The sequence below is a fragment of the Quercus lobata genome, chromosome 10 (assembly GCF_001633185.2).
Source record: "Quercus lobata isolate SW786 chromosome 10, ValleyOak3.0 Primary Assembly, whole genome shotgun sequence".
Classification (NCBI taxonomy): Eukaryota; Viridiplantae; Streptophyta; class Magnoliopsida; order Fagales; family Fagaceae; genus Quercus; species Quercus lobata.
In genome coordinates this window covers 38,051,740-38,079,558 of record NC_044913.1, presented here as the reverse complement: position 1 = coordinate 38,079,558, position 27,819 = coordinate 38,051,740, and the positions used below count along the sequence as shown (strand labels likewise).

Here is a 27,819-nt window from a genome sequence, read left to right as displayed (position 1 = left end):
GTGATTGAGGTCTCCATATTTGGTTGTGAAAATAGAGTAGTTGAGGAAGTGTTCAAGAAGTTACTTAAATTTATGTAATTTTAGGATATAAAAGTATTTTAAGCTTTAAATTCTTATTTGTATATTTCAAAATCATTTAATCAGTTTAAAAAAATAAAATCTACTTTTAACAGTATATTTTATAATATGTTATAGTCTTATAGTGTTATATAATTTTTTTTCCCTTTAAATATGAATTAAGAAAATCAAGTTTCAACTTTCAAAGCAATCAACAATGTTGTGGGCAAACATGAATATTATACAATAAAATAAGTATTATATGTACAGGTCTTAATATATATAAAAATAATTTCAAATCAAATTGTAAAGTAAAGAGGCTCACTCTAGAAAGTTTGATACTCTTTAAGTTGATTACATATGACAGACAAATCCATTGTGTAATATTGTGATTAGCTTGAAACAGAAAAAAAATTGCAAGAGTAGAATGTACTCCAAGACTCTAGCATAACTGAAACCCCATAGCAGACAAGCTAAATACATAATTCAGGGTTTAATGTATATAAATCTGACATGGACCGTTAAAGGTCACATTTTCGAACCATGGAAATTACAAAATATGCTCAGATTTCAATGGGTATTATTTAGAATAGATGTCACCAATATTTGAAATTTACAAATTTCAAAAGAAAGTTTTAAGAGATGTATGGGTGAAATTCACTCTCTCGGCTTTATGCACAAAAAGAATAAGCGGAGAGCCTAACCAGTTAGACCTTAAAATCATGAACAAAACTTTGGTTAAATCTGCAGCAAAATAGGAGCAGGAATTGCATGAGTAAGATTCACTGGCTCATGAAGAAGCCCCGGATTTATCCTCAACAGCCAAAGCTGCTGCTCTGTACCATGAAGCTGCAGCCATTGCACCAGGATCTGGTACTGATGCAAGGATCTCCCCAGCAACATATGTCGAACGACCAGCCTACAAAAGCTTTCTCATCAGATCCCCATGCTCATAAAACCAATGCATAAGAATGTGGAATTCACTTTTTTTTTTTTTTTTTTTTTTTTTTTTTTTTTTGGTAGCATGATTAACATATACTATACATACATACATCCAACCTGACTGCCGTCACTGACCTGAACATAAGATGTTTAGGTGTAAAATAAGTTATCATGAGTTTACAACCATCCAAACTGCATCCATCTACAATTCAAAATGTAACAACTAATCTCTGCATTGAACAGCAGAGGACAAAAGATAACCAACCGATTGGCCAGCCTTATGCAACAAAAAGACCAACAGACACAAGTCCTTAACTCTGATGCCAACTAGCAAAAACACACTTCCATTTTTTTTTTCTCTTCAAAATTTGAACATTGCAGATCCTATTCCAAACTGCAACAGTTATGGAAGAAATTAGTAGTACTGGCACTGATCCTATGGCAAGTATGTGTGCGATACTCATGGACAACAATGATGGTTATATATCTCAAGGGCTTTATAAAGCTCACCTTAGTTGCCCATCCAGACTAACCTCAAGAAAAGCACAATGTATAACCATCAGACTCAATAGCTTAAACCCTCTGACTCTAACACACCTCTAGGAACAATCATAGTATGCAAGTAAGCTGAAGATCACACACAAAGGTCAAAGGTTAAGTAACCTAGGATGCATAGACACGGATACAGACAGGTAAAGGTACAGGTACAGGTACAAGTATAGGTACGGGTACGGGTACAATACGGCGACACAAGCAATTTTTGAAAAATTATAACATGATACGGCAGATTGGACACCGTTACGACACGGGTACAGCACCCCAAATGAAGTTTCCATGCATCCTAGGTCTTAACCTTTGACCTTAAGAGCCATCTTATGCCAGAAAATGTGCATACAATGACAATCATTTAGAAGTCCATGTGGTTGACATCCTTAATAACTTAAATGGTTCCAATAAATAAATAAAGAAAAATAAGAGAAGAGAATCTATCAGTTCGAACCTTAAAAAGAAAGTATAACAGATTGGACAAGGTATGATCACATATAATTTCACTGCACATTTTTCAATCATTTTCTTAGAACCCTAGAGCTGTCCAAGATTCAAACTGAGGCTTACTGGATTCATGGAAATTACTTCCAACTTAATAAGTATCACGAAAAGAAAACACATGGTTTTATATGACTTTTTTTGGTCAAGGGCTATTAACATTCATATCCATCAATTAGTTACAATGCTCACAGAAAGAAGCAAATCCCCTACAATATAGGAAAAGGAATAATATGAATGTCACCTGTGCCTGCATGTGCTTGGTTGACTCAGCTCCAGCCAATGCTGCCTCAGATGAGAGGACAAAAGCAACACAGGGATCATCCCCAGCATTTAACCTCTGTAAGTGAAGATAGATATGTTAGTCACATAAGACCACATTAACAATGAAGACAGAGAGATAGTGATCATTATTGATGACCTCCTGAAGCATTGCTGATGCTGGAATAAGGGCATCTAACAATGTGCGATAACCAGCACTAGCTCCACCATATTTACTGATTGCAGTAATGGAAGCTTCAAGTGCTTCAGCCCCTGAAAGAAGAAACTTGATGAGTGAAGGTGCAAGTCTGATTATTATAATATTAGGAGAATCATCTCACATTGTTTTGCCGTGACAACTGGCTGAGAGCTTGCTTTCAACTGTGCATATGCTGCCTTACAAAATATATTATATCTGTTTCCAGAAGAGAGAAAAAGTCAACTTTCAGACTAATGCTACAGAACTAATTGTCAAAAAACATTATTGTTAAAGCTTAATCGAGTAAAGATTAAGATAAAGTAAAATACATGATCCCACTAGTTCCTCCCATAATTCTTCTAATAGATGATCCAATTTCATTCACTGTTTCTGCAGCATCATTCAGAGGATAACTGGGAACAGAAGATGGATACTAAAGTAAGAGAGCAAAAATCTGGAACGATATTCATCTGGGAATGTGACAAATATAACAAACTTAAAGATACTTGAGCTAAAAACCGTCATGTATGTTAGTTTAAAATAACTGTAAATATACCTGCTACCTCTGAATTTGTATACGCATAAGCTTCCAAAAAAAATATATCACACAGATCAACCAAAACAAGAAAAGGTATATTGCTTAAGTTCAAAGCTTTAAACATTATGGATCACAAATTCTGAGCATTAAAAGTAGCTCAACCACCATATTCAATAAGCACAAAATCCATATCACAATGCAAGAATTCAAGAAAGCATGTAATTAAAATTCTAAATTGCTTTTATCTTCTTGAGAAACCATAGCTAGGCTGGATATCTACAAATAAACTGAATTCTCTTTCCAGAGATTGTGAAAGAAGTTCCACAAGAAATGTTGTTACTGCAGTTTAGATCATTACAACTCATATTCAAAACAAAGGGATGGGAAACGGGCAGTTTAGGGAAGATCATAAATGAGATGGGTACATAACTACCTGGTAACTCATTTAATTACTTAGCTAATACCCATGCCCAACCCAACCCATTCCATTTAATAAGAGTTAGGACTTTACCCATTAACCCAATGATATCTCCACATAATATATATATATATATATATATTTTATCCAACCAAAAAAAAAATCTCCACATAACATATATAAATTTTTTATAAGTAATAATCATAACTGGTTTGGGTATATAACTATCCATATATCACTCATTTAACTTAGTAGATAGTACTCATACTCGTCCAACCCATTTAATAAGGTCAGGACTTTAATCATTATATAAACCACTCATACAAATTATGTACGCCAGAGTTACTTGATAGTTGATACTTTTATATTAACATGTTATTTTACATTGGCATAAGGGTATTTTGGAAATTATGCCATAAAGCATAAACCCTAGAGAGTAATCAAATTAACAAAGCCCTTCACCTTTTCTCAAATCTCTCTCTCCATATTTTCCCCCATATTTTCTCTCTGTTAATCCTAATATCTCATATTCTACAACTTCACTTAGCATCAAAGACTACTGATCCAGCCCCAAAACACATTGGAACAATCTGGAGGTGTAATTAGATAATCATGGTGTGTGCTAAGGTCAGCACCAACACGATCACTAAATTTTGGCAACCATATGATCATGATGGGCCCGATTCTTTTTTAATGGATCAGGTTCATGAAGCACCACAGGCTTGGGCTAACCCGCTATATCAAAACTTTCTTTTGCCCTTTCCTAATTAAAGTCTTTGTTTTTTTTTTTTTTTTCACCTCACCCAATTTTCAACTTAACCCACACTCAAACAAAAATCAGCTCCCACCTCCTCTCAATAAGGTGGAACTCTTCACAATCGATCTCAAATAGAACAATGACGCGGTATTGTAGCTTTATGGAGACAAACTCGGCGTTTCCTTGCGGGGGTGTGACGGCAGCACTCAGCGGAGTGGAGATGTTGCTAGACAACTCACAATCTGCAATATGAGTTGCCAATGGGTGTTGTTGAGATGTGCCCATGGCACAATGAAACAATGGTTAAAAGGATCTCTTGATGCATGGCAACACTTCCATGTTTTTAGCACAGACTCAACAATGGTGAAGCATGGGGATAAAGTTTAAAAAAGCTAGGGTTTGGTTAGGTTGTGAGGAAGGGGTTTTGACGTCAGTAAAGGTGGGATCATGATGGTATGTGTATTTTTTTTTTTTTTTTGAGTTTTAGTGATGATGATAGTGTGTATGGGGTTGTAACTTGTCATGGCTGGACTTGGTTTGATTTACGTTGAAGGGCAGTGTTGCTGACTGGGGCTATAGGTTTCAGTCAGGTGTTCGACTTTAGGTGGTTTGGGTTATGTCAATGGTGGCAGGATAAGTAATTGATGGAGGTGAGCAGCAGTGATGGGTTGCTGCAAGGTGGCAACTATGGCTTTTGTGGGCAGTAAGGATCAGGTCGTGGCTGTGATTTTGTTGGAGGTTTGTTTGACACTGCTTTTCGACTTGAAAACTGCAATCAAATTTCCATAACTGATGCAGCACAAATTCTCCAAAGGGATTAAGAATCAACAAGAACAGAATATTAGAGATAAATCTAGGAATCAACACCTAAATTTGCTTGGAATTAGCACCAAGCAAGAAAAAAAAAAAAAAAAACACCTAAGGTTGCCTAGAATCAACACCAAGCCATTGGAAAAGTTTCAATAGCAAATCTTATTACCCAAGCAAACTGTCTCCATTGGAATAAAATAGTGCACTTATATAGACTACTGATAGCAAACCCTAATCCCAATTAACTTGGGTCAAAGCCCAATTTATTGAATTATGAAAATAACTTCAACTCTTAGAAATTAAATAAAATACTAATAACCTAATTAGCTAATAAACCCGTCACAGCCTGAAAACAGAGTAATAACAAACGAACATGTAAGAGCTGCTCCATATCTGCATCACAAATTAGAATAGTATCATCCGCAAACAACAAGTGCGATACACATTCCCCACCACCCCTCCTACCATCAGCCCTAAAGCCACAAAGTAAACCTGCCCCCTCTATTCTCTTCAACATCCTACTAAATACCTCTATCATAACCAAAAATAACATAGGAGACAGTGGATCCCCTTGTCTCAAACCTCTTGAACTGCCAAAAAAATCTAGAGACCCATTGACCAACACAGAAAACTGAACTGTGGAGATACAAGTACGAATCAATCTACACCATTTCTCCCCAAAGCTCATTCTCTTTGGCAAATATAAAAGAGCCTCCCAATTCACATGGTCATAAGCCTTCTCAATATCTAGCTTACAAATCACCCCCGAAATCTTACTCTTCACCAGACTATCAACACACTCATTAGCAATAAGAACTGAATCAAGGATTTGTCTACCTCCCACAAAGCTATTCTAAGATTCTGATATCAACTGACCTAACACCACTCTCCAATGATTTGCCAGAACCTTAGCCAAGATTTTATAAATAATCTCCGCCAAGCTGATAGGTCTAAAATCTCGAATATTAGAAGCATCATTTCTTAGGGATCAAGGCAATAAAAGTAACATTGAGAGATTCTTCAAACTTACAATGCTGATAGAACTCTTCAAAGACCGCTAAGATGTCTCTTTCCACAACTCTCTAACAATGGTGGAAAAATGCCATAGAGAAGTCATTCGGACCTGGAGCTTTATCCCCTTCCAATTCTTGGACAACTAACAGAATCTCCTTCTCAAACCTCCTTTCCAGCCAGCCCCTTTCCAACCCCCCAATTTCATCAAACTCCAAGCCTTTCACAGAAGGCCTCCACTCTTCTGTCTCCTCATACAAAGTCTTGTAAAATTGAACTACTTGAGTAGCCATTTCTACTCCCTCCTCATAAATCACCCCATCTACTTCCAAAAAACTTAGATGGTTATACCTTCTGTGGGAATTAGCCATCTTATGGAAGAACTTAGTATTATTATCACCCCCCTTGATACACAACATCCTCAACTTCTATCTCCATGAAATCTCCTCCAAAGAAAGAAGATGCTCTACTTGAGACTTCACTCACTTCTCTCGTGGATTTCTGCCTCAGAGAGTCCAAGTTCCCCTTCCTTAACATCTAATAAATCTAAAGCCCCCAATGATTCTTTCTTCTGACAACTAACATTGCCAAACTCTCTACAGTTCCATTGAATCATGTCTTCTTTCAAAGCTTTCAATTTTTCAACAAACACATAACTAGGTGTACCAGAGAAAGAATGTCGATTCCACCAAGAATAAACCCTATCAACAAACCCATCCGTCTTCAACCACATATTCTTAAACCTAAAGGGACTCTTCCCCCTCGCCATTCCCCCTGCCTCCAAAAGAATTGGGAAATGGTCTGAAATAGGTTGCGGATTTTACCGCTGGATCATATCCAAAAAATGTTCCTCCCAATCATGTGAAACTAAAGCTCTATCTATCCTAGACATGGAGGGTTGGTCAGTGCCACTTGACCAAGTATATCTCCCTCCCTCCAAAGGCAAATCAATCAAGTTTAGATTCTCAATAAACTCTGAAAATTTTTCCATAGTTGAAGTAAGACAAGAACCACCCCTCTGTTCACTTGCAAAATGAACAATGTTAAAATCCCCAATGCAACACCAAGGAACATTCCAATATTGCTGAATACCAACCAACTCATCCAACATATGTCCCCTCATACTGTTATCATTTAGGCCATATACCCCTGAGCATGCCCAAACAAAACCATCCTCCACACCTTGCCATTGAACCAACACCGAGTAAGAACCCACCAAAAACTCCAACTTATCTAAAACCCTCCTATCCCACATAATCAATACTCCACCAGCCGTCTAGTCAGCATCTAAAGAATCCCAATCCACATACGGACAACTCCACAAACTGCTAACTAATTGTCTATTCATGCCAGCAAGTTTAGTTTCTTGAAGGCACACTACATCACACTTCCACTCATGTAACAAGTTTCTCACTACCAGACGTTTCTGAGAGTCATTTAACCCCCTGACATTCGAAGAAATCATTTTCAGCTTCATAAAGACCTTTTTTTCCCTACTATCTCTACTACACAACCAACACTCTACCATCCATCATAGTTAACAGAGGAAATTAAATTCCTTAGCTCTCTTTTCCCTCTACCTGTAGGAGCAACTACTTTTCGATTAACAGTAGCTTTTCACTGTAACAGGTTGTTCTCCTCCATCTCCCTTTCCAGCCTTTGAAGGTGAGCAATACACAACCACTCATGAGGACTAATAGGAAGCCCAACCAATTTACCAAAACCTGGGATTCTGTGCCTCACCCAATTTGAGACATCCAGCTTACTACCAAGACCCATTACCTTAGTACCATCGTGCACTTCCTCTGACAAAGCCAGCTCTGGAGGAGCAATGATAATCAGGGGGTTACAATCTGAGAAACACTCCTCACCCAAACCCAGTTTTGAGCCAGTCATTTCCTCCCCCATCAAACCACACATCCCTGGCAGGCCACAATTTGTTGTCAATGGTATCAACGCTAAAGTGGGCTGATCGAATCTCAAGGGCTGCAATCGGGCTGATGAACCAGTCCTCCTTCCCCTAAATAATACTCACACAACTCCCACTTCCAACTTCTTCACCACTATAGTCCGAGACACCAAAATCCATAAACCCAACTTTCGATAAACTCCAAAGAATATCTGCCAAGAAAAGGCCAATTGATGCTTGCAAAATAACCTTTCTGGTTGTACCTGGGACCATCGCGAGCCCATCAGAGCTACACCCGTCAGAAATGTTACGGTGAGCCTCCATCAGAGTCTCCACCAAACAACCCATTACCACTGCCTAAGAAGAAAGCTCGTGGGAGATCTGACAATCATCCTTTGTTACCGATAATTGGACCAGATGGCTCGGGCTAGGCTCCCCATCGGAGATGCCACGGATGAGCACCATTGGGGTCTCCACTAGTTGACCCAGCACCACTGAAGGCTCATAGGTGACTTGAGACTCATCCTTTGATGCCAAACGAATGACTAGAGGGCTTGGGCTTGCCTTAGATGAGTTCTTGCCCACTTCAAAAGTGCTTAGGCCTGAGAAACTTAATGTGAGGGGATTAGAAAAGCCCACACAAGGCTGAGTCAATTTCAGGCCGTGAACCAGATTGGGCCTACTATTAGGTTTTTAAATCCCCCGTGAAGCCCATTTAAAAAAACTTTGGTCCACCTGTTTTATAATCCCACATAACCCTCCTCTTTCCTTTCTCATCCACCTCCACAATCAATCCCTTCCCTGTCAAGCATGCATTCCTAAAATCACGCCCTCCGCCACAATTAGAAACTTTTGAATTTGAATTGAATGTCAATGGAAATCTCTTTTTATTTCCTCCCATAATTGTTTCTCCTAAATTAAAATCCACATTAATGCTCCGAGCTCTCTCAACACCGCCACCTATAGCAGTCAGACAAGGATTGGCCACTGGTTTTTCACTCAACAACAGTTTTGCAGGTTCTGGATTCAGAACCACCATCCTCTTCTCCCCTAACTGAGCCTTTCCTTTTTCTTTGGTAGCCAACTGCTCTGGGTTTTTCCTGTCCCTTGCTAGCACATGATGGCCTTTTAGTGTATCAGCAAAGGTTCTAGAAATTTGAAGCTTAGAGTTTTTAAGAGGCTGAGCAATGAACTTTGAATGGCCTGAAACACCCATAGCATATTGGTTAGGTTCCAACATCTTTCTAAATCCAAGCCCAAAAACCCTCCTACCATTTTTTGCATTGCCTTCAGGGATAATGACAGACCTCCTAAAACCACCAACTTTGAGTTCAGTCAATAATAAGAATTGGCCAAAAGAGTTGGAGCCCCATTGGAGAGTATAAGCAATATCCCCATCCCTAATTATAAAAAAAAATGCTTGGAACTAACCCCAACGACAGTGTGTTTGATACTCTTAATCAGCCATTGTACCACACTCTTACCCATAAAAACTGATTTCATAAAATATTTGCCCCATTCAAAAATCCGTAGAGAAAAATAACGTCCCCCTTCCTCAATCACCAACTGAAATAATTTAGATTCAATAAAAAAACTGCGAGAACCTCCCATACTTGCTCAGAGAAAAAGAAGAACAAAATATTTGGCTAATCTGAGGTAGTCGGGCCTCCTCCTGTGTTCTCTCTAAATTTAGAATTAATCTCTCATGTTTTTAGATTAATTCTGAAGAGGGATGAGCTGAATACTGGAGGCTGCAAAGCAACTCAGGGATATAATAGTTCCATATTCAAATAGAAGAAATTTCAAGACACTTTGCAATCTTTTATATATACACACACATATATATATATATAAAAGATAAGATGGGAAACAAAAAGGTCCAAACAACTGAACAGAAACTTACTTTCTGATGTCCTCCAGAATTGCTGTTGCACCTCTGTACATCTGCAGAAGCAAATAAATTAGTCATTGAATGAGACATACTATAACAATAAATAGGAAATGATGAGAGTTTTGAGGATAGAACTCACTGTTGACCCACAGTCACCATCTCCTACTTTGCTATCCCATTCATTAAGACTGTCCCTAAGATTAATAATTGCATTTGCAGCTGCTTCAATAGCCACCTCAAGAATATGTCCTTGTTGATTCTGTTGTGGCGGTCGGCTTAATGACTAATCCAAAGTAGACACCAGCAGTCAAGGTCAAATAAGGTAGTATAGTAAAGAGGAAAAAAATGAATAACTGAAAATAGAAAACAAATATATTGTACATCACAATCAAATTGTGCTCCAAATTGATAGAAAAAAATGAAACTAGGCTGCTACAATACCACATGAACAGACAACTTTCCATGGTACCATGAACTCTAAAACCATAGAACCCGTGAACATTTTTTTTTTTTTTGTTTGGGGAGGAGGAGGGGGGGAGGGTGGCCTTAGGGGAACCAAATGAGGAAAAAGAAATGAAGACTAGTATATACCATTATGCTACCACTGTAACATACCAACACTTTCCTGACTACATCATATAATGTCTAAACATGCTGACAGATAATACTTCCATGCATTAGGTAGTGAAAGTTGTTACGAGTATGAGCAAAACAGTAATATCATGTACTTCTTTATATACATATAAATAATTTTTTTGTGTTAGGATATTGGTGATGGGCATAATAGAGTGAAGTTTTGGCAAGACCGGTGGTGTGGAGAGACATCTCTTGCTGTTAGATATCCGGACTTGTTCAGATTTTGCAAGAATAAGGATGCCAGTGTGGCTAAGCTTATGATATCCACCAATGGTGTCCTCTTTTGGGTTGTGAGATTCTTTAGGGGTGTGCATGCTCGGGATCTAGAGGCTATGTCAGACTTCATGGAAACCTTATATGGTTCTCCTATAAGGGGGCTAGGTGAGGATAAAATGTGTTGGATTCCTAGCAAAGATAAGGGTTTCTTGGTTAGTGATTATTATAGAATTTTAGTTGGCACCACTTTCTATGGTTTTCCTGGGAAAAGTATTTGGAAGCAGAAGATTCCCTCTAGAGTAGCTTTCTTTGTATGGACCGCTGCCTTAGGGAAATGCTTGACGATTGATAATTTACGAAAAAGGAAAGTGTGGATTTTGGATTGGTGCTACATGTGTAAAAGAAATGGTGAATCGGTTGACCATCTATTCCTTCATTGTCCTTTTGCTATGGATCTATGGTCTATGGTTTTGGGTCTATTTGGAGTAACTTGGGTTATGCCGCACATTGTTTTGGGGCTGCTTCGGTGTTGGCAAGGCAGCTTTGGTCGTCATCGAAATGGTTTTATTTGGTCCATCATTTCTCATTGCTTATTGTGGTGTCTTTGGAGGGAGAGAAATAGTAGATGTTTTGAAGATATTGAGAGATTTATTCCGGACCTCAAGCTACTCTTTTTTAGAACTTTTAAGAGATTGGTTGTTTGTCTTGCAAAAACAATCATTCCCTTCTTTTATTGATTTCCTAGACTCTTGCAATTTTTGTATTTGATTTCTTATCCCTTGTTCACTCCTTATGTACTAGGGTGTTCCCCTTTTTTTATCAATATAATTTATTACTTATCAAAAAAAATATTTTTTGTATTTGATTTCTTATCCCTTGTTCACTCCTTATGTACTAGGGTGTTCCCCTTTTTTTATCAATATAACTTATTACTTATCAAAAAATATATTTTTTGTGTTAAGGTTGACTTATCAAACCCTAAACACTTTCACCTTTAACAACATGGTATTAGAGCCCCCAACACACCACTGCCTTTAACCCTCTGACAGACACCCATTACCACCGCCACCGCCAGATACCATTACAATTGCCTCCGACGACCTTGCTAGTTCTCAGACACTCTCGCTAGCTCTCCAACAAGACTGATGATCTCCGATGACCTCGATCTAGTGGCTAGAGGAGCTGCCTAGCGCAGGTGATCTTCTCTCGGGTTCACGACACCAGGTAGACGTCGCCTAACCGCGAGAAAGGCACGGTTTTGCTTGCCTTCCTCTGGCAACCCATCCTAGCCCCCTCACCACCTCCTACGCCACCACTCCTGTGCCCTAGCACTGCCACCTAAGTTTTCCAAAAGAGTTTTTCGGCTATGATTTAATATGGTCTGAATTTTTATTTTCTTATTTTCTTCACTACAGTATGACTTTAAGTTTAAGCAACCTTGGGTTGATTTGTTGAGCTAGACTTTGTTGGTTGATGTTTAGTGGTGGACTGGGTCTACTGGTGTTGGTATGGATTGATTGTTGCCTTGATTGGAGTTTGGTGTTGCTATTGGTTTGCCAACTGGTTGGAGGACATTGGTTTTAAATTTGTTTCACTGTAGTCAGTGTGGTTCTTTCGTTTGTTTACGGGTTCACTAGCATATTTATTTAGTGTTAGTTTGTTCTTAAGATTGCTATTATGGAGTCCAAAGACAGTGTTCATCCCCCTAATTATTTCTTATCACCTGATATGTTATCAATTACTTCCATTCGTCTTAATGGAAGTAATTATGCTCAGTGAGCCCAGGTTGTTGAAGTTTTTCTTCTTGATAGAAAGAAGTTTGATTACGTGATTAGAGAACCCCTTGTACCTACAAACCCTAAATTTGCCGATTGGAGAGCCGAAGATGCACAAATTAGGAGTTGCTTGTGAAATAGCATGGAGTCCAAGAGATTAGCTGTAGTTTGGTTTTCTTACCAACTGCTAAACTTGTTTGGAAACAAGCCAAGGAACTTTACTGTGTTAAAAATTTGAAGTGGATTTATGATCTTCACCAAAATTATTTCTCCTTGAGTTTGAGTGATTTGTCTTTGGAGGACTATTATAGCAAAGTTTAAGGACATTTGAGAAGAACTCAATATTTATCAGCCCATCTCCTCTAATGTTAAAACTATGAAGAAACAACGAGATTCTATGCATATTGCTCGCTTCCTCTCTGGATTGCCTAAAAGTTTGAAACCAGTAAAATCACAAATTTTTGTGAGTCCAATCCTCCCTTCATTGAGTGAAGTTTTGGTAGACTTCGACAAGCCACATTATCTGACTCTAGTACTACCTCTTCCTCCAATACTGATACATTACCTTCTGGTGATAAATCTGCCTTTGCCACTTATACGAGGAGTAATAGAGGTGGTCGTGGAGGCCAACGTCATGAGGGCCGAGGCCGTGAAGGTCGCGACCAAAGGGGTCGTGGTAGTGAACAAGGGGGTTGTGGTCGAGGACTTGGTCTTCATAAGTGCACTTATTGTGAGAATCATACAGTAGAATTTTGTTAGGAGTTGTATGGTAAACCCTCGACTCACCAAGCTAGTTTTCAAGTTGAAGAACTGCCTTCACAGTCACTTCTACCAACATCCAAAGTAGTCTCCATCCCTGAGAAAGAATACAATCGCCTCTTGTCTCTGCATTCCAACTCTATTGGGTCTGATTCTACTGCTACTTTGGCTCAACAAGGTACTTCCATGACTTGTCTTGCCACTCAGGACCCTTGGGTCATTGACTTAAGTGCTACTAATCATGATAGGTACCTCAGGCTTAGTCTTTGACCTTGAGCAATCTAGTAGTCTTCCCAATGTTACATTGGCAAATGGCTCAGCCACTACAGTTTCTAGTTTGGGCACTACCAATCTTAGTCCTAATCTCTCTCTCTTTTGTCTTATATATTCCTAATTTTCCTTTTAATCTTTTGCCAATTAGTAAGCTTACTAAGCTTTTGAATTGCATTGCCATTTTTTTATCCACTCATTGTATCTTTCAGGATCTCAAGACAGGGAAGATTATTGGTGGAGGGCATGAAGCCAGGGGACTTTATTACCTAGATCGGCGTGGTTCTTCCCATTTTGTGGCTTCTCATTTGTCTATCTTGCCTCTTCAACATCATTGTCGCCTTGGTCATCCATCTCTCTTGAATTTGAAGTCATTAGTTCCGTTGTGTCATCAAATTGAGTCCTTACAATGTGAAGCATGTCAGTTGGGTAAACAACATAGTTTGCCTTTTGCCTCTAGGCGTGAGAGTCGTGTTAGTAGTTCTTTTCATTTACTTCATTATAATATTAGGGGTCCAATAAACACTCCCTCATTGTTAAGATTTAGATATTTTGTCATTTTTGTTGATGATTATTCTAGAGTCACCTATCTTTATCTTATAAAAGAAAGGTCTGAATTATACTCAATTTTCAAATCGTTTTATATGGAAATAAAGACTCAGTTTAATGCTTCCCTTCGTATTTTTTGGTCTGATAGTGCTTGTGAATATTTTCTTACATTTTTTTCTCAATTTTTTGATGATCATGGTATAATTCACCAATCTTCATGCCCCCATACTCCACAACAAAATAGTATTGCTGAACGCAAAATGCATCATTTGTTAAAGGTCACTCGTGCCTTAAAATTTCATATACACGTTCCCAAATCATATTGGAGTGATGCTATTCTCACTACCTATCACTTGATTAATCGTATGCCTTCCACTGTTCTAGGTAGTCAAATCCCTTATACTGTGCTCTCTCCTAATGCACCTTTGTTTCATCTACCTCCTAAGATCTTTGGTTGTGTGTGCTATGTTCATATCTTAGATCCAGGAAGTGACAAACTTAATCCTAGATCCATTAAGGTATTCTCGTACTCAAAAGGGATACTGATGTTACTGACCTACTCTTCGTCGTCGTTTCATTAGTACTGATGTCACATTTGATGAATCTCAGTCCTATTTCTCTCCTTCAGTTGCTAGTGACAGTTCTCCTCCTTGTCTTCCTCTTCTACCACCTGTGTCTCCTACTGAATCTCCTCAGAAACCACTCCAGGTATATCGTTGTCGGCAAAAACCTCCAACGGAGACTTCTTCCCCGCCTAGTGATCCACCTCCTGATCCTGCCTCTCTTCCAATTGCTTTGTGCAAAGGTAAGCGTTCTTGTACCTCTCATCCTATCTCTCAGCTTGTCTCTTATGATCACTTGTCTTCATCTCTCCATTCTTTTACCACATCCTTAAATTCTACTATTGTTCCTAAGTCTATCCAAAAGGCTATGTCTATCTTTGGTTGGAAGTTTGCTATGGAGGCCGAAATGTCCGCCCTGTCTGAAAATGCTACTTGGTCTTTAGTTACTCGTCCTCCAGGGAAAACTACTGTTGGTTGTCGTTGGGTGTATATTATGAAGTATTTGCTTGATGGTCCTATTAAGCGCTTGAAGGCTTGCTTGGTTGCCAAGGGATATACCCAAACATACAGTGTCGACTATGCCAAGACATTCTCACCTATTGCTAAAATTTCTTCTGTCCGGATTTTGATCTCCTTGGCTACTAATTTGGGGTGGTCATTATTTCAGTTAGATGTTAAAAATGCCTTCTTGAATGGCGATTTGAAGGAAGAGGTGTATTTGGAGCAACCACCTAGGTTTGTTGCTCAGGGGGAGTCTAGAAAAGTGTGTAGATTGCATAAGGCCATCTATGGTCTTAAACAATCTCCCAAAACTTGGTTTGGTAAATTCAGTGAAGTAGTGTTAAAAGTTTGGATTGCGACGTTGCCATTTTGATCATTCTGTGTTTTCTCATTTCTTTACAAGAGGAAAGATTTTGTTGATTGTATATGTTGATGATATTATAATTACTAGTGATGACAAGAAGGGTATTGATGATTTGAAAAGATATCTTCAAAATTCCTTTCAAACTAAGGATATGGGTAAACTTCGTTATTTCTTAGGTATTGAGATAGCACAATCTAAAGAAGACATCAATTTATCAAAAAGGAAGTATATGTGTTGGATATTTTGAAAGAAACTGGCTTGTTAGGATCTAAACCAGTGGAGACGCCTATGGATCCTAATGTCAAACTATATGAAGATCAGGAGGAGCTGTTATCTAATCCTAAGAGATATCATCATTTGGTTGGCAAACTGAATTATCTCACAATTACTCGCCCAGATATATCATTTGTAGTTAGTGTTTTGAGCCAGCATATGAAAGATCTTCTCCTTCCACATTGGGAGGTAGTTATTCAGATTGTGATGTATCTTAAAGCACATCCAAACCGTGGTCTTTTGTATAAAGCTAATGGTCACCTATGGGTAGAAGCCTACACTGATGCTGATTGGGCTGGATCACCGTCAGATAGAAAATCCACTACTAGGTATTGCAATTTTTTGGGAGGAAACCTAATTACATGGAGAAGTAAGAAACAAACTGTTGTTGCTAGATCTAGTGCAAAGGCTGAGTATAAAGCCATGACACACACATCATGTGAGCTTATGTGGATTAAGTATTTACTTGAGAAATTAAGATTTGTTGTGAAGCTGCCTATGACTATGCATTGTGATAATCAAGCAGCAATTTACATTGCCTCCAATCCTATGTTCCATGAGCAAACCAAACATATTGAAGTAGATTGTCATATTACACGGGAGAAAGTAGAAGATGGTGTGATTACTACTCCATATGTTTCTACAAGAGTCCAAATTGTTGATATGTTTACCAAAAATTTATGTAAGACTCGTTTGGGTTTATTGTGTAACAAGCTAGGATTGTATGATATATACTCTCCAGCTTGAGGGGGAGTGTTAAGAGTATTAGGGGGCAAAACAATAATATCATGTACTTTATATACATATAAATAATATTTTATGTGTTAGGGTTGACTTATCAAACCCTAAACACTTTTCACCTTTCACAACAAAAGTATATCACATTTTTCTACAGCACCTCAAGGAAACCAACCAAATATTCATATAGAAAAGATGTTATGCAAATAAGTTGCCTCAGAATGGAGTCATCTAAACCCGAATTTCAGGGTGACCAATAAAATCATGCACATACCTCATCACTCTTTGTAGAACGAGATGGTGGCATTGGAACAGGAATCTTGGCAGGTGGATGATTACCTGCCAATAAAGACAACTTCTAAGCTCAAAGAAAATCAAATCAATGTAGGACTTGTCATTCTCATTCACATATGGGACTGGATTCAAGTTGCACTTATGTAACTTTTGTTATGTTACACTATTCAATTACTCTTCATTCAAATAACATTTTACCAAGAGGTCCAAGACACCGTTGGATTAAATATTTTCCTCAGTTATCATCCATGCTAAATGTCACATCAATAGATTTCATTTACTATCCAATCCAAAACTCAATATTTTTAGTTTTTATAATATAAGAAAAATATACTTTTAGCATGCATGATGACATAAAGAGATCATATAATCCAAAAGGGACTGGAGAAATATTAATCCAAGGAAAATTATTAAGCAGTTTAACATTATTAAAGAGTTACACTAAATGGAACTTGAACCTTACACACACACAGATAATGTTTTTTACTAAAAAGTGGACCTCCTTTTGGTACTAGACCACTATCAATAACAACTCCATGATGCTAATGCCACTGTAGAAGCTTCATGAAAGACAATCCTATACATAGAAGAAATGAATTTAGGGAAATTAAGGAAATAAGTAATGTTCAAACACATTCACAGACCATCAACACCAACAGGCCAGTATGGAGCCTTGGTTGCAGCATCCAGACGTTGCAAAATTGTTTCATCTGCCTTCATGATGGAAATTGAAAAGCCTAAACAAAATAAAAAATAAAAATAAAAAAACTCAGAAAAAATACAATATCAGTTTTAGATAGAATGCTATTGCCAGTGATAACAAACCTGCCATATCAAGAGATGTCATAAATGACCCTGTATACACTCTATCAACTGCCAGTCCATGTTCTAGCTGCAGTTTTGGCACTGCTTTTCCCGATGCAATCATTAATTCCATTATAGGGGTGGCTCCTAACCTGGAATTGAAAGAAAAACATTCTCAAAAATGGAGGCATACCATGAGGATAGTCAAACATCAGGTAAATTTTGACAATCGTATGGAAGCAAACCAAGTTGAAATTTTCTAAGTTTTAAAAAATATGATAATAGGAAACAATAACACTACAAAACAACACTTACCTGTATTAACTAACCAGCCATACCAAATTCACCCATTAGAAACAAATGCAAATGATTGATAAGATTTACATTCCTCGATCACCATTCTATGCTGAATGGGTTGGTTGATTTAGAAAGCAAGGCAAATTTTTACACATTTTCCAAGATCAGGAAGGTCAGATAGGAGTATTACAAGTCAGGTTAACTATCAAAACTCATCTCCTCTGATATATGGCATATTATATGTATTCTACATGGTTGTTGAAAACAAGACAAACTGTAGCAGAATAGATTTTTTTAAAATTATTATTATCAGTAAATCATTATCATATTAAGAAGAGGAGATTCCTCCAAACTCCAGTACAGAGGAAAACTGCAGCATAGTATACTAAAGAATTCATATTGCCAATTCTAAGTGTTTGGATATCGATTGTTAGAGTTAGAGTTCAGCATCACAACATTGACAAAAACTTCAGATATAGAAATTTTTAATATTGAAGAATGGAGAGTAAAAACAGAGAATTTATGATCATAGAAAAGTCTAAAAGAGATGTATTGTCGAATTTTACCTTCCCTTTTTTATCTTCTCAATCTTCTGACAAACGTATAGCAAAAAAATAGTATAGCTTTCATTGACAGGAAATATATTACCATCTAATCTGAGAAAAAGATATTTCCAAATCTGAATCCTCCTTTTTCTCCTCTAAATAAAGAGAATTATTAAATTAGATCAGGTAGCCAATAGGTAAAAATTGATTATTGATTTTTTTTTTTTTTTTTAAAAACAGACCATACAATTTTCTGAAATTTCTGTCTGAGATGTGTTGCAATACATTGTCATGGGAAAGCTAGAAACTCTTTTTTTTTATAGGTAATAAGACTTTATATTGAAAAAATTGAACATCATGCTCACGATAGTGAACACTCTGAACAAGAAACAGATACAAAAAAATCAAGAACTAGAGGAACTAGAGGCTAAAAACTCAGATAAAGAAATACAATTCGTACACCCCCAAATGCGAGCCCAGAGAAACAAAGTACCAAAAAGAAGAGATTTTAGATGATCTAATGTTCTCTCCTTGTCTTCAAAAGTGTGGGTATTGCGTTCCTGCCAAACTAACCACATTAAACATACCGGGACCATACTCCAAATGGTCGAAAGCTAGAAACTCATTCCACTCAACTGTGTATAGATAAAATCTCTTTGATATATTGTGTCAATTATCATGATGTGAACAATAATTCATGTTCCATTACTTTATAAGGTGAATTCTGATCTAAAGCACTAAAAAAAATCCAACATACCCATTGATCATCAGCACCACTCTATTGCCTCGTGTAATAGGAACATAGTTTGTTTCCTGCAGGGATTAAAAATTCAAAGTAAAGGATATAAAATTGAGCTGTAACATTTTGGGGGAGAGAGTAAAGAACCTTAACCTGTGAGGTTAACAATATATACAATGTGATTCAAAATTTAAATACATGCATGGTGTAAAGATACATAAACTACCACAAAACCGTTCATCTACTAATACGTTCAGAATATAAAATAAAATAAAATAATCTAATAATCTGAAGTTGCATAAACAGCTAGGTGCCTCGCTTTGTGAGAAGTGATAGATGGATTCTGCCAATATGCTAGCAATAGCTATATTTTGTTTTTGATAGAGAATATAGGGTTTCCAAAGGGGAAGGGGAATAGTAGGGTTTGGGGATGAAACAATGTGAAAATCAAGATTTGGGTTGCTGTGAACTGTGATGTGAACAGTAACCATGAATAGTAAAATTAAAGAAAAGTTAAATTCTAGGCTTCACACCTAGACTTCCTAAGCATCACACCTAGGGTTCCTTGGTGTCACACCTCAGAGAAGGTTGCATCACACAAACCATAAAGAAAGCTTCGTAGCTATTAAATTCTGAAAATATTCATCATCTCAATAGAAAGCATTACAACTCTTTAAATAAGAGCCTAATACCTATTCCTAGTTGAACTAGGATTTCTTAAAAAACACTAATAAGATTGGACTACATATTCCCAATTGAACTAGGGTTTCTCAAAACCCTAACAAGACTAGACTTGGACTTCTTACGCTTTTACTACTAAGCCCAACTAAATAAACAAACTTAAATAAAACCCAAAAAAGATCTAATGGACTGTTAGCACAGCTAATTCCAGAATATTATAAAATTGCAAAATTGCCCTTGATACATAAAATCAAATAAATCTGTTTTCCCACTGCCTCTTGCATCAACTTGCCAGTAATAGCTACAAGTTTCAAACAACTAGAACATGTTGTCAAGACTTAAAAATAAAAATGCTTGTGTTAGCAAGACACCAAAGCTATACAATACAAAATGTAACTAGGAACATTATTTGTCCCAAAAAAATTTTAAAAATAAATAAATAAAAGAACTCTTCAAAAGACTATCTAGTAGCTACAGAATTAACTTCAATGATTTCCCATGTAAGCAACAAAAAATAAGAGCATAAATTCTCCACATAGACAAGGATGATAGAAAAACAGAAAGAAATAACCATAAAAGAAAGGTACACAAATTTTAAATTTATGATGGATATTGACCTTCATAATTATGGGGTATAAGAACCCCCCCCCCCTCTTTCTCCTCTCTCTTTCAACAGGAAGAAACCAGTCACACAACCATACCAATTTTAAACAATGATCCAAGTTACCTAACCCAGCCAGCCTTGAGGCAGCCAAAGGACTAGACGTCCTCCCATTCCACCTCTTATTCATAGGTAAGGGATTACCAATTGATTCAAAGATCATTAGCATAATTTTGTGGAATAAGCTATATTAAACACAAATTTAGTTTCTGTTTAAAACAGTAAGAGGAGCATGTTATATAGTAATAGAAGAATTGAACCTTAAATACTTGGACATACCGGTGAGAGTATCTGATTAAGAACATGAGAAACCACCACATCCACAGGCTGAATGTCAGCCATTGCAGCACCAGGTTCACCATGCTGTAAATAAATGCATGTTTAGTGTTAGAATTATGGTTAAATGATTAAATTCATCATTTCTTAACAGCTTAAACTTTTGGGACAATGTAATTCATCCTGGTATCAAAATAGGAGATCCTGAGTTCAATCCTTGTCTCCAATCTACCTCCCATTTAAAAAGTTAAAATACTTTTTAAGGCGGAGTTTGGGCCCACACATTAGGGGAAATGTTAGAATTACGGTTAAAAGATTAAATTCATCATCTTCACATAGCTTAAAATTTTGAGACAATTAGTAATTTATCATTAAGTACAACTAATATGCTTCTTTTTTTTTTATATGTAAGAAAGATTTTATTGAAAAGACTATGCATGCCTAATATGTAAATATGAAACAAGAAATATAATTATTTTGGAAGCCGAAAAAGAACCAAGCAATTGATGGAGAATACCAGCAAATGTTAGCCAGATTAAAAGGTGCATACATCAAAAGAATCAACTAAGCATATGTTCAGCAGAGAATGAACTCCAGCTTATTTTAAATTAAACTAGAAATTTATAATTTTGAAACCTAAATGAAGACTGCAATTCTTATCTCAAAGATAAGTTTATGCACCCAAACTGGCTTACAATTCCAAGGCCGAGTTCCATTTTTCCTGGACCTAAACGATCTGATGTAACCTGTCCAGGCAGTGTGCAAACAGATAGTGCAACACCCATTGTTCCAACCATTTCTGATGCACATTTTGCTTCTGCAGCAACATCAGCAAGTGAAAGGCCAGCAGCAGCAGCAGCTCCAGCAACCTGTCTTTCCCAAAGGGTAAGAATTTGTAGGACTAATTAAGTGGGGAAAAACTTTTAAAAATTACCTAACAATTTTACTTACCAATAAAATAAAATAAAATAAAATAATCTGGTGATTCTATTGTTAATTAAATATAACAAGCCATGACTCCGAAAGGGGGGAAAAGGCATAATAGAAGAATCTCATTGAAAACTATGACATAATAATTTATTTTATTTTTCTTTTCTTTTCTTTTCATTTTCCTGTTTGATAAAATGAACTTATAAACCAGGATCTGAATGTATGATCTATGATCAAGAAAGATTCATACTCTTCATGAATAGCCTTATTCATAATTTTTCACCCAGTGAACACATACATAAAATAACTATTGAAAAATATTCAAAAAGAATCTTACTGAGGAAAAAATTAATAAGACAAGGAAAGAGCGCACTAAAGAATAGAAAATTTTCTATATGAAGTACCAGAAAAAGGATATATATATATATATATATATATAGAGAGAGAGAGAGAGAGAGAGGGAAAAAGAGCAAGGAGTCTATTCTCTTCGTCCACACAAATGGACATGCCACCAACCTCCTTTGTGTTATGTGTTTTGGGAGAGAGAGTGAACCTTATGAACAAGAATAGTCCCAGCCAATCCTCTTCGTCCAGCTATGCCTCGAGGTGGAGGTAAAGCACAATCATCCCCAACAATCACGGTCTACAAGGTGCAAAAAAAGAAATTTTATTACACTTTTTTTTTTTTTTTCGGGGGGGGGGGGGGTGTTATTCAGGAATCTAAACATATATAAGATGATTTGAATTGAAAAATTAAATGAAAACAATACCTCCACTTTATAACCTTCAGATTTTGCTTGCTCGGCAGCCAAACCAAAATTTAAACGATCACCAGTATAATTCTGTCAATAACAGATCACTACACCATGAATCAAGACACAGAAATAAAACGACTCCTATTAATCAAACCATCCTATTCAAGTTAACCACATTCACGCCATAAACCATTCACCAAGCTTACTGCAGTTTCCAACATGGTTTGAAGAGCCTTGCAAAAAATCTCCCTCACTCCTTTTTATATATTTTCTTTTTAACTGGTCTGGGGGGTATCCAGAATCAGCATCACTTTTCCGAAAGAAATTCCATTAGATGCCTAGAACAAGGACGCCTCCACAAACCCTGATGTAGAAATCTAAAAGTAATTAAGATATTACATAACAAATAAAAATACCTTGACAATCAGAAGACATCCCATAGAACCAGTTACAGCACGGATGCCCTAAAGTAAAAACAGGTTATATTAGAGTTTTCTAAGAAGAGTGATATAATTATTGACAGAGTGATGAATATGCTCTTCCAAATATAAGAATAAATACAAACAAACCATACGGCAAGAATTGAATCTACTGGTGGAGAGGCAAAAACATCCCCGCAAATAGCTGCTGTCAGCATCCCCTCCCCTACATATCCAGCATGTGCAGGCTCATGCCCACTTCCACCTCCTGTTTAGAATAGAACAGTATAAAGAAAGGCTCCCTAGGATACGCAATTTATTTGCAGGGCAGTAATTGAATGTAAGCAGACTATCTTGAAACATGTGAAAGGCCAAATACTGACAAGATGCACAAGAATGACTTGTTCCATGCATTATATTAAAAAAGGGATAGTGATAGTAATTAGATATGGACTGGGAACATAGCTCCAAGGCCCATAAGCCCTATCGTTGCCTCAAAAGTATAAAGTTTTCATGAAACAAGAGTGTAATTTTCATATTCTTGTTATCATACAAAACTGCATATTAGACAGACTCCTGTTTTAGTTAAACTTCTTTATCTCCTTGGATGACCCATGACCCAGTAAAAGCTCCGCTAATTACCTATTGTTACTCTCTCTCTCTCTCTCTCTCTCTCTCTCTCCAAAAAGACACCATCATGGATACAGAAGGGAAAATAATGAATAAAAGAGCACGGAACAAGTAGCAAAAAGGTTGTCAAAGCTATCAGGCACAGCAGAAATGGCATCTAATTGTGTGAAATAAGTTGGTTCATACTGTTAACCAGATAACAATCCATAGCATACCTTTTTTTTTTTTTTTTGATAAGTAAGAGATGCAATTTTATTAAACATAAAAAAGAGGCATTAGGTTCATGATAATGAATACAAAGGAACAAAAAAAAAAAAAAAAATACAGAGAAATCAAAAGGGAGGTCCAAGGGAAATAGGAAAATCAAAAGAGGAAGAACAATCAGCGAAACCCTAACACCTAGAGCAATCAAAAGAGTGCAGTGAAACCCAGATTTTAATTGATCCAAGGAGCTCTCAGAGTTATCAAACGAGTGGCGATTCTTATCCTTCCAAACAATCCACATCAAGCATCCCAGAGTTAATTTCCAAGTATCCAAACCATGCTTCCCAAGCCAATTTCTCCAGAAAAATAAAAAATTCTTAATCGACTCTGGCATGACCCAATGAATCCCAAACAATTGGAGCACATCCCCCCTAGTGCATGGGCAACATCACAATGCAGAAAGAGATGAACTACTGATTCTCCCTCCCTTTGGCAAATACAGCACCGATTCACTAATAGCAAACCCCTCCACATAAAATTATCCAACGTAAGAATCCGATTCCAAGCTGCTGTCCACAAAAAGAATGCGACCTTCATAGGAAGTTGATATTTACCGATGACTAATCTCATGCTAATTGTGAGGATCATTTCTACTGAGCACAATAATCCATAACATCAAGTCCCTCACATGTCTTTTTGGGTAATTAAAAACCACAATTGCAAATCTTCACCAACAATTTTGTTATTAAGATTTTAAAAAGGGGAAAACTCACAGCAAAGGAGTCAGAAAAGGGAGATACCAAAAACCTTATATTACAGGCCTATAAATAAATAGAATTAGTACTGGTTTCTGCTTACCAATTTGGCATCACCTAATTTTGGTAGCTTAATTGTGACAGGTGAGACAAAAAGCAAGCTTTGCTACTAATTTGGTAAAAGGAGAGATAAAAAGCAAAAAGCTAACCACTGTTTGCCAAACAGACAAGGGTGATTTTCAAGAGCCATTTACTTGGGGAAAAAAAATAAAAATCTTTCCACAAAGTTTGCATTTTGATGCCCTTGCCAAAACCAATTCTATGAATGTAGGTGCTGTTTTAAAAGTTAGATACTATTAACTTACAAGTTGTTAGCTTCATGCCCTACCATGGGCTAAAATAGTTGCAAAACAAAAAATGCAATGAAAGGCAAGCACAAATAAAATAATATCAATTTATAGAAAAGGAATTAGTGTTCAATAAAATAATATCTCCATGCTAGCAATAGGCTATTATCCTTAAAAAAGGATAACTTTTTCCCGATTGCCATTTCTTCTTTAAACCGTACAAGTGACAAGGGAAACTATGGAAAACAATCAAACATGCATATACAACTGTTCTAGGCCAGAAAATTACTATAAACAGATGATATTAAAAGTTTAAGAGAGGGTGATCAAAGTTATGACACTAAAATCAAAAAAATTATTTAATATTTTTCATGGTCTAAAACCTGATATGATTGCAACTTTATCATATGCTGCACTTGAAACATCAGCACGTAATACAACCTTCACCTGTATCCCCACAAAGCAGGAAAGTATCATTATAAATTCTACATTTATATATATAAGCTGCTTCTTATTGATTATAGAAGAAAACTCAAGAGAAAAAGATCACCTCTGGAAAACCATCTAAGTACTGCAGCCCAGGATAAGTTTCCACAAGTCCCTCGATGAACTCAGTTACCACATCTGCAACAATGAAACCACAATGACAAGCAATTAAAACCCAATTTTTCCAACAAGCAAAGACTACATTGCATTTCTCTTTTATTGTAACTTGCCACGTTACTTGCCAAGCCCTAAAAAACAAAAGAGTGATGTACTTACACAAGGGCATAGACCAACTCCATAACTACCCATATATAACTCCAAAAGAAAGACAAAAAGGACGTAATATTTCTCAAGAAAGGAAGATAGCTTTAAGCTCCTTTTTTTCCCCTTACCTTGTCCTAGTAGAATTAAGCAAAGCCAAAGAGAACCAAGACTATTTTTTTATTAGTAAGTTACACATGCACCTTGTGGGTATTGAACCCCCTACCTTACCCTCCATTCCTTCTTATGGGAGGACCCAAAGGAGGATATGTGATTTGAGCTAGGGCTCAATGGCAACAACACTTTTTTTTTTATGATATGGAACCTCACCAAGGCAGGGCCCTTTGGACCCAACCCTAGGGAGTAATTTACAGATATATGACCTGCCACCATTACCAAGTATCAGGTAATCCAGGGGAACTCCTAGTGGGGATCAAACCTAGGATGTCTAGTTCAACAACTCATTGGCACCAACACTTACAATAGTATAAGACTAAAACCCTAAAATTTTACTTCAATAAAGAACCAAACAAACCAGTTTTTGAAAGTCGCAAGTAACACATGTAATGAAAAAGAAAAACTGAAATGAAAACTCTTTGTGATTCAGACTCTTTTTCTTATTTAATTTCACACCACTGACCAGTCTAGGCCACGAACCACACACATTTATTGATAGGTAATTGGAAATTTTATTAAGTATATCTTGCTCACGATGATGAACAATTTGTACTTGAAACAATTACAAACAAATTTTATCAACTAGCTTTTATCACTTTTTCAACCCCGTTGTGGCTTTCCGTACAACACTATTTGCCTTTTTATTTTTGGATAAGTAAACAAAGCTAATTGCCTCTTCAATTTACCTCCAATATGTCAATGTGAAATATGATAGCAATTGACAAAGCTCATTGCCTATTCAATCACTATAAACTTTCACATTGACATATTAGAGACAAGGACTATAAGAGGGAACAACAACGCAAATTCCCTCCCCTCCCCCGGCAGCAGAAAACTCAAAATGCCATAAAGCATTTCCCTAATTCTCCATTGTTTCTAAGCTTGATATGCCATGTAGTTATATTAGATTTAGCTGAGTAAAGGTTTTAGTTTCTAAGGTTTTGAATTAATTTAAAACTAAAAGAGAAAACCCCCTGGCAGCCCAAAAAATAAAAAGATAACGACAATACAAGATTTAGCCTTCAGGGCCACTTTCTTAATCAGTACCAAAACCAGTCCTTCCATCTTCTAAAACCAAAAAAAATAAAAAATGCGGATAAAGATAAGGAAGAGTGCTTCTTAAAATTGCTTTTGAAAAAGGCAAAGCAAACATATATTTTTTCTGAACTGTGTTGGAGTTCAATTTCATCCCTCAATTTTAACATGTTATCATCCTTGCCATCACTCTCCTTTTAGAAAATGACCTATTGCCATGAATTGTTTTGAGTGACTCAACTTGTAATTAACTTCGATCCTCATGGGATACAAGACCAAAGAGATTTGTCCAATTTTTATGGGCAAGAGGGTAACAACAAAGCTTTATGGATGAACTAAATTAATTGACACAATCAGTGCCAAAAACAACGAAACATGAGCTCAGTTTCCATCTATTTAGAATATGGTTGAAGATCAAGATCCTAGCAAAATTTCTGAGTATCGTTATATAAATGTAGGTATCTAGACAGACCCTACACTTACCACAGTGGGCCATCTATCTTAGAAGGAAGGAATCAGATTCAAATATATTAAGTTCCATCTCATCTGTAGGCTATTAAAGTCAAAAACACAAAAATCTGGCTAATTGAATTTTTGAAAATTTCCCGGTAACCAAACAGAGAGTATAAAAAAAAAATGTAAAATTAATAAAGAGGTTGTTATCTCAAAACGGAAATGTGCAAAAACAAATTAATGCATTTTGATGAGATAGGAAGAATGCGAACCGTTGGGATCGTTGATGAGCTTCTTGCCTTGAAAAGCCATGGCGATTGACAGTAAACCCTAGCAGTAGCAGAGGTGGTGGTTTTGCATGAAATGTAGGCCTGAGATTGGAGGTTACTTGCTCGTGGGTTTGGTTTGGGGGTGACAGAAGGTGGTTGGCTTATTATTATAACATGTGGAGATATATGTGTATATATATATATATATATATATATATATATATATATATATAGTTTATATATATATATATAGTTACATATACACACTACTACCAGTCTCATCATACTCACAAGTTTTTATCTAATGGGGATAAAAA

General features: G+C 36.7%; 1 protein-coding gene across 1 annotated transcript; it reads right to left on the bottom strand.

Moving 5' to 3' along the window:
* Positions 1–385: 385 nt before the first annotated feature.
* LOC115963672 (putative 3,4-dihydroxy-2-butanone kinase) lies at positions 386–27,671 on the bottom strand. The gene is made up of 20 exons (XM_031082765.1): positions 27,506–27,671; positions 25,372–25,445; positions 25,205–25,268; positions 23,041–23,153; positions 22,883–22,930; positions 22,482–22,553; positions 22,265–22,354; positions 21,477–21,650; positions 20,785–20,868; positions 19,182–19,237; positions 17,604–17,734; positions 17,423–17,515; positions 16,759–16,823; positions 9,980–10,123; positions 9,853–9,893; positions 2,836–2,919; positions 2,649–2,722; positions 2,468–2,580; positions 2,291–2,386; positions 386–976 (listed from the first exon to the last, which is right to left on the bottom strand). Exons 1-20 carry the CDS (start codon positions 27,543–27,545, stop codon positions 848–850), a joined length of 1,785 nt encoding a protein of 594 aa, XP_030938625.1. The 5' UTR covers positions 27,546–27,671; the 3' UTR covers positions 386–847.
* Between the last annotated feature and the right edge of the window lie 148 nt (positions 27,672–27,819).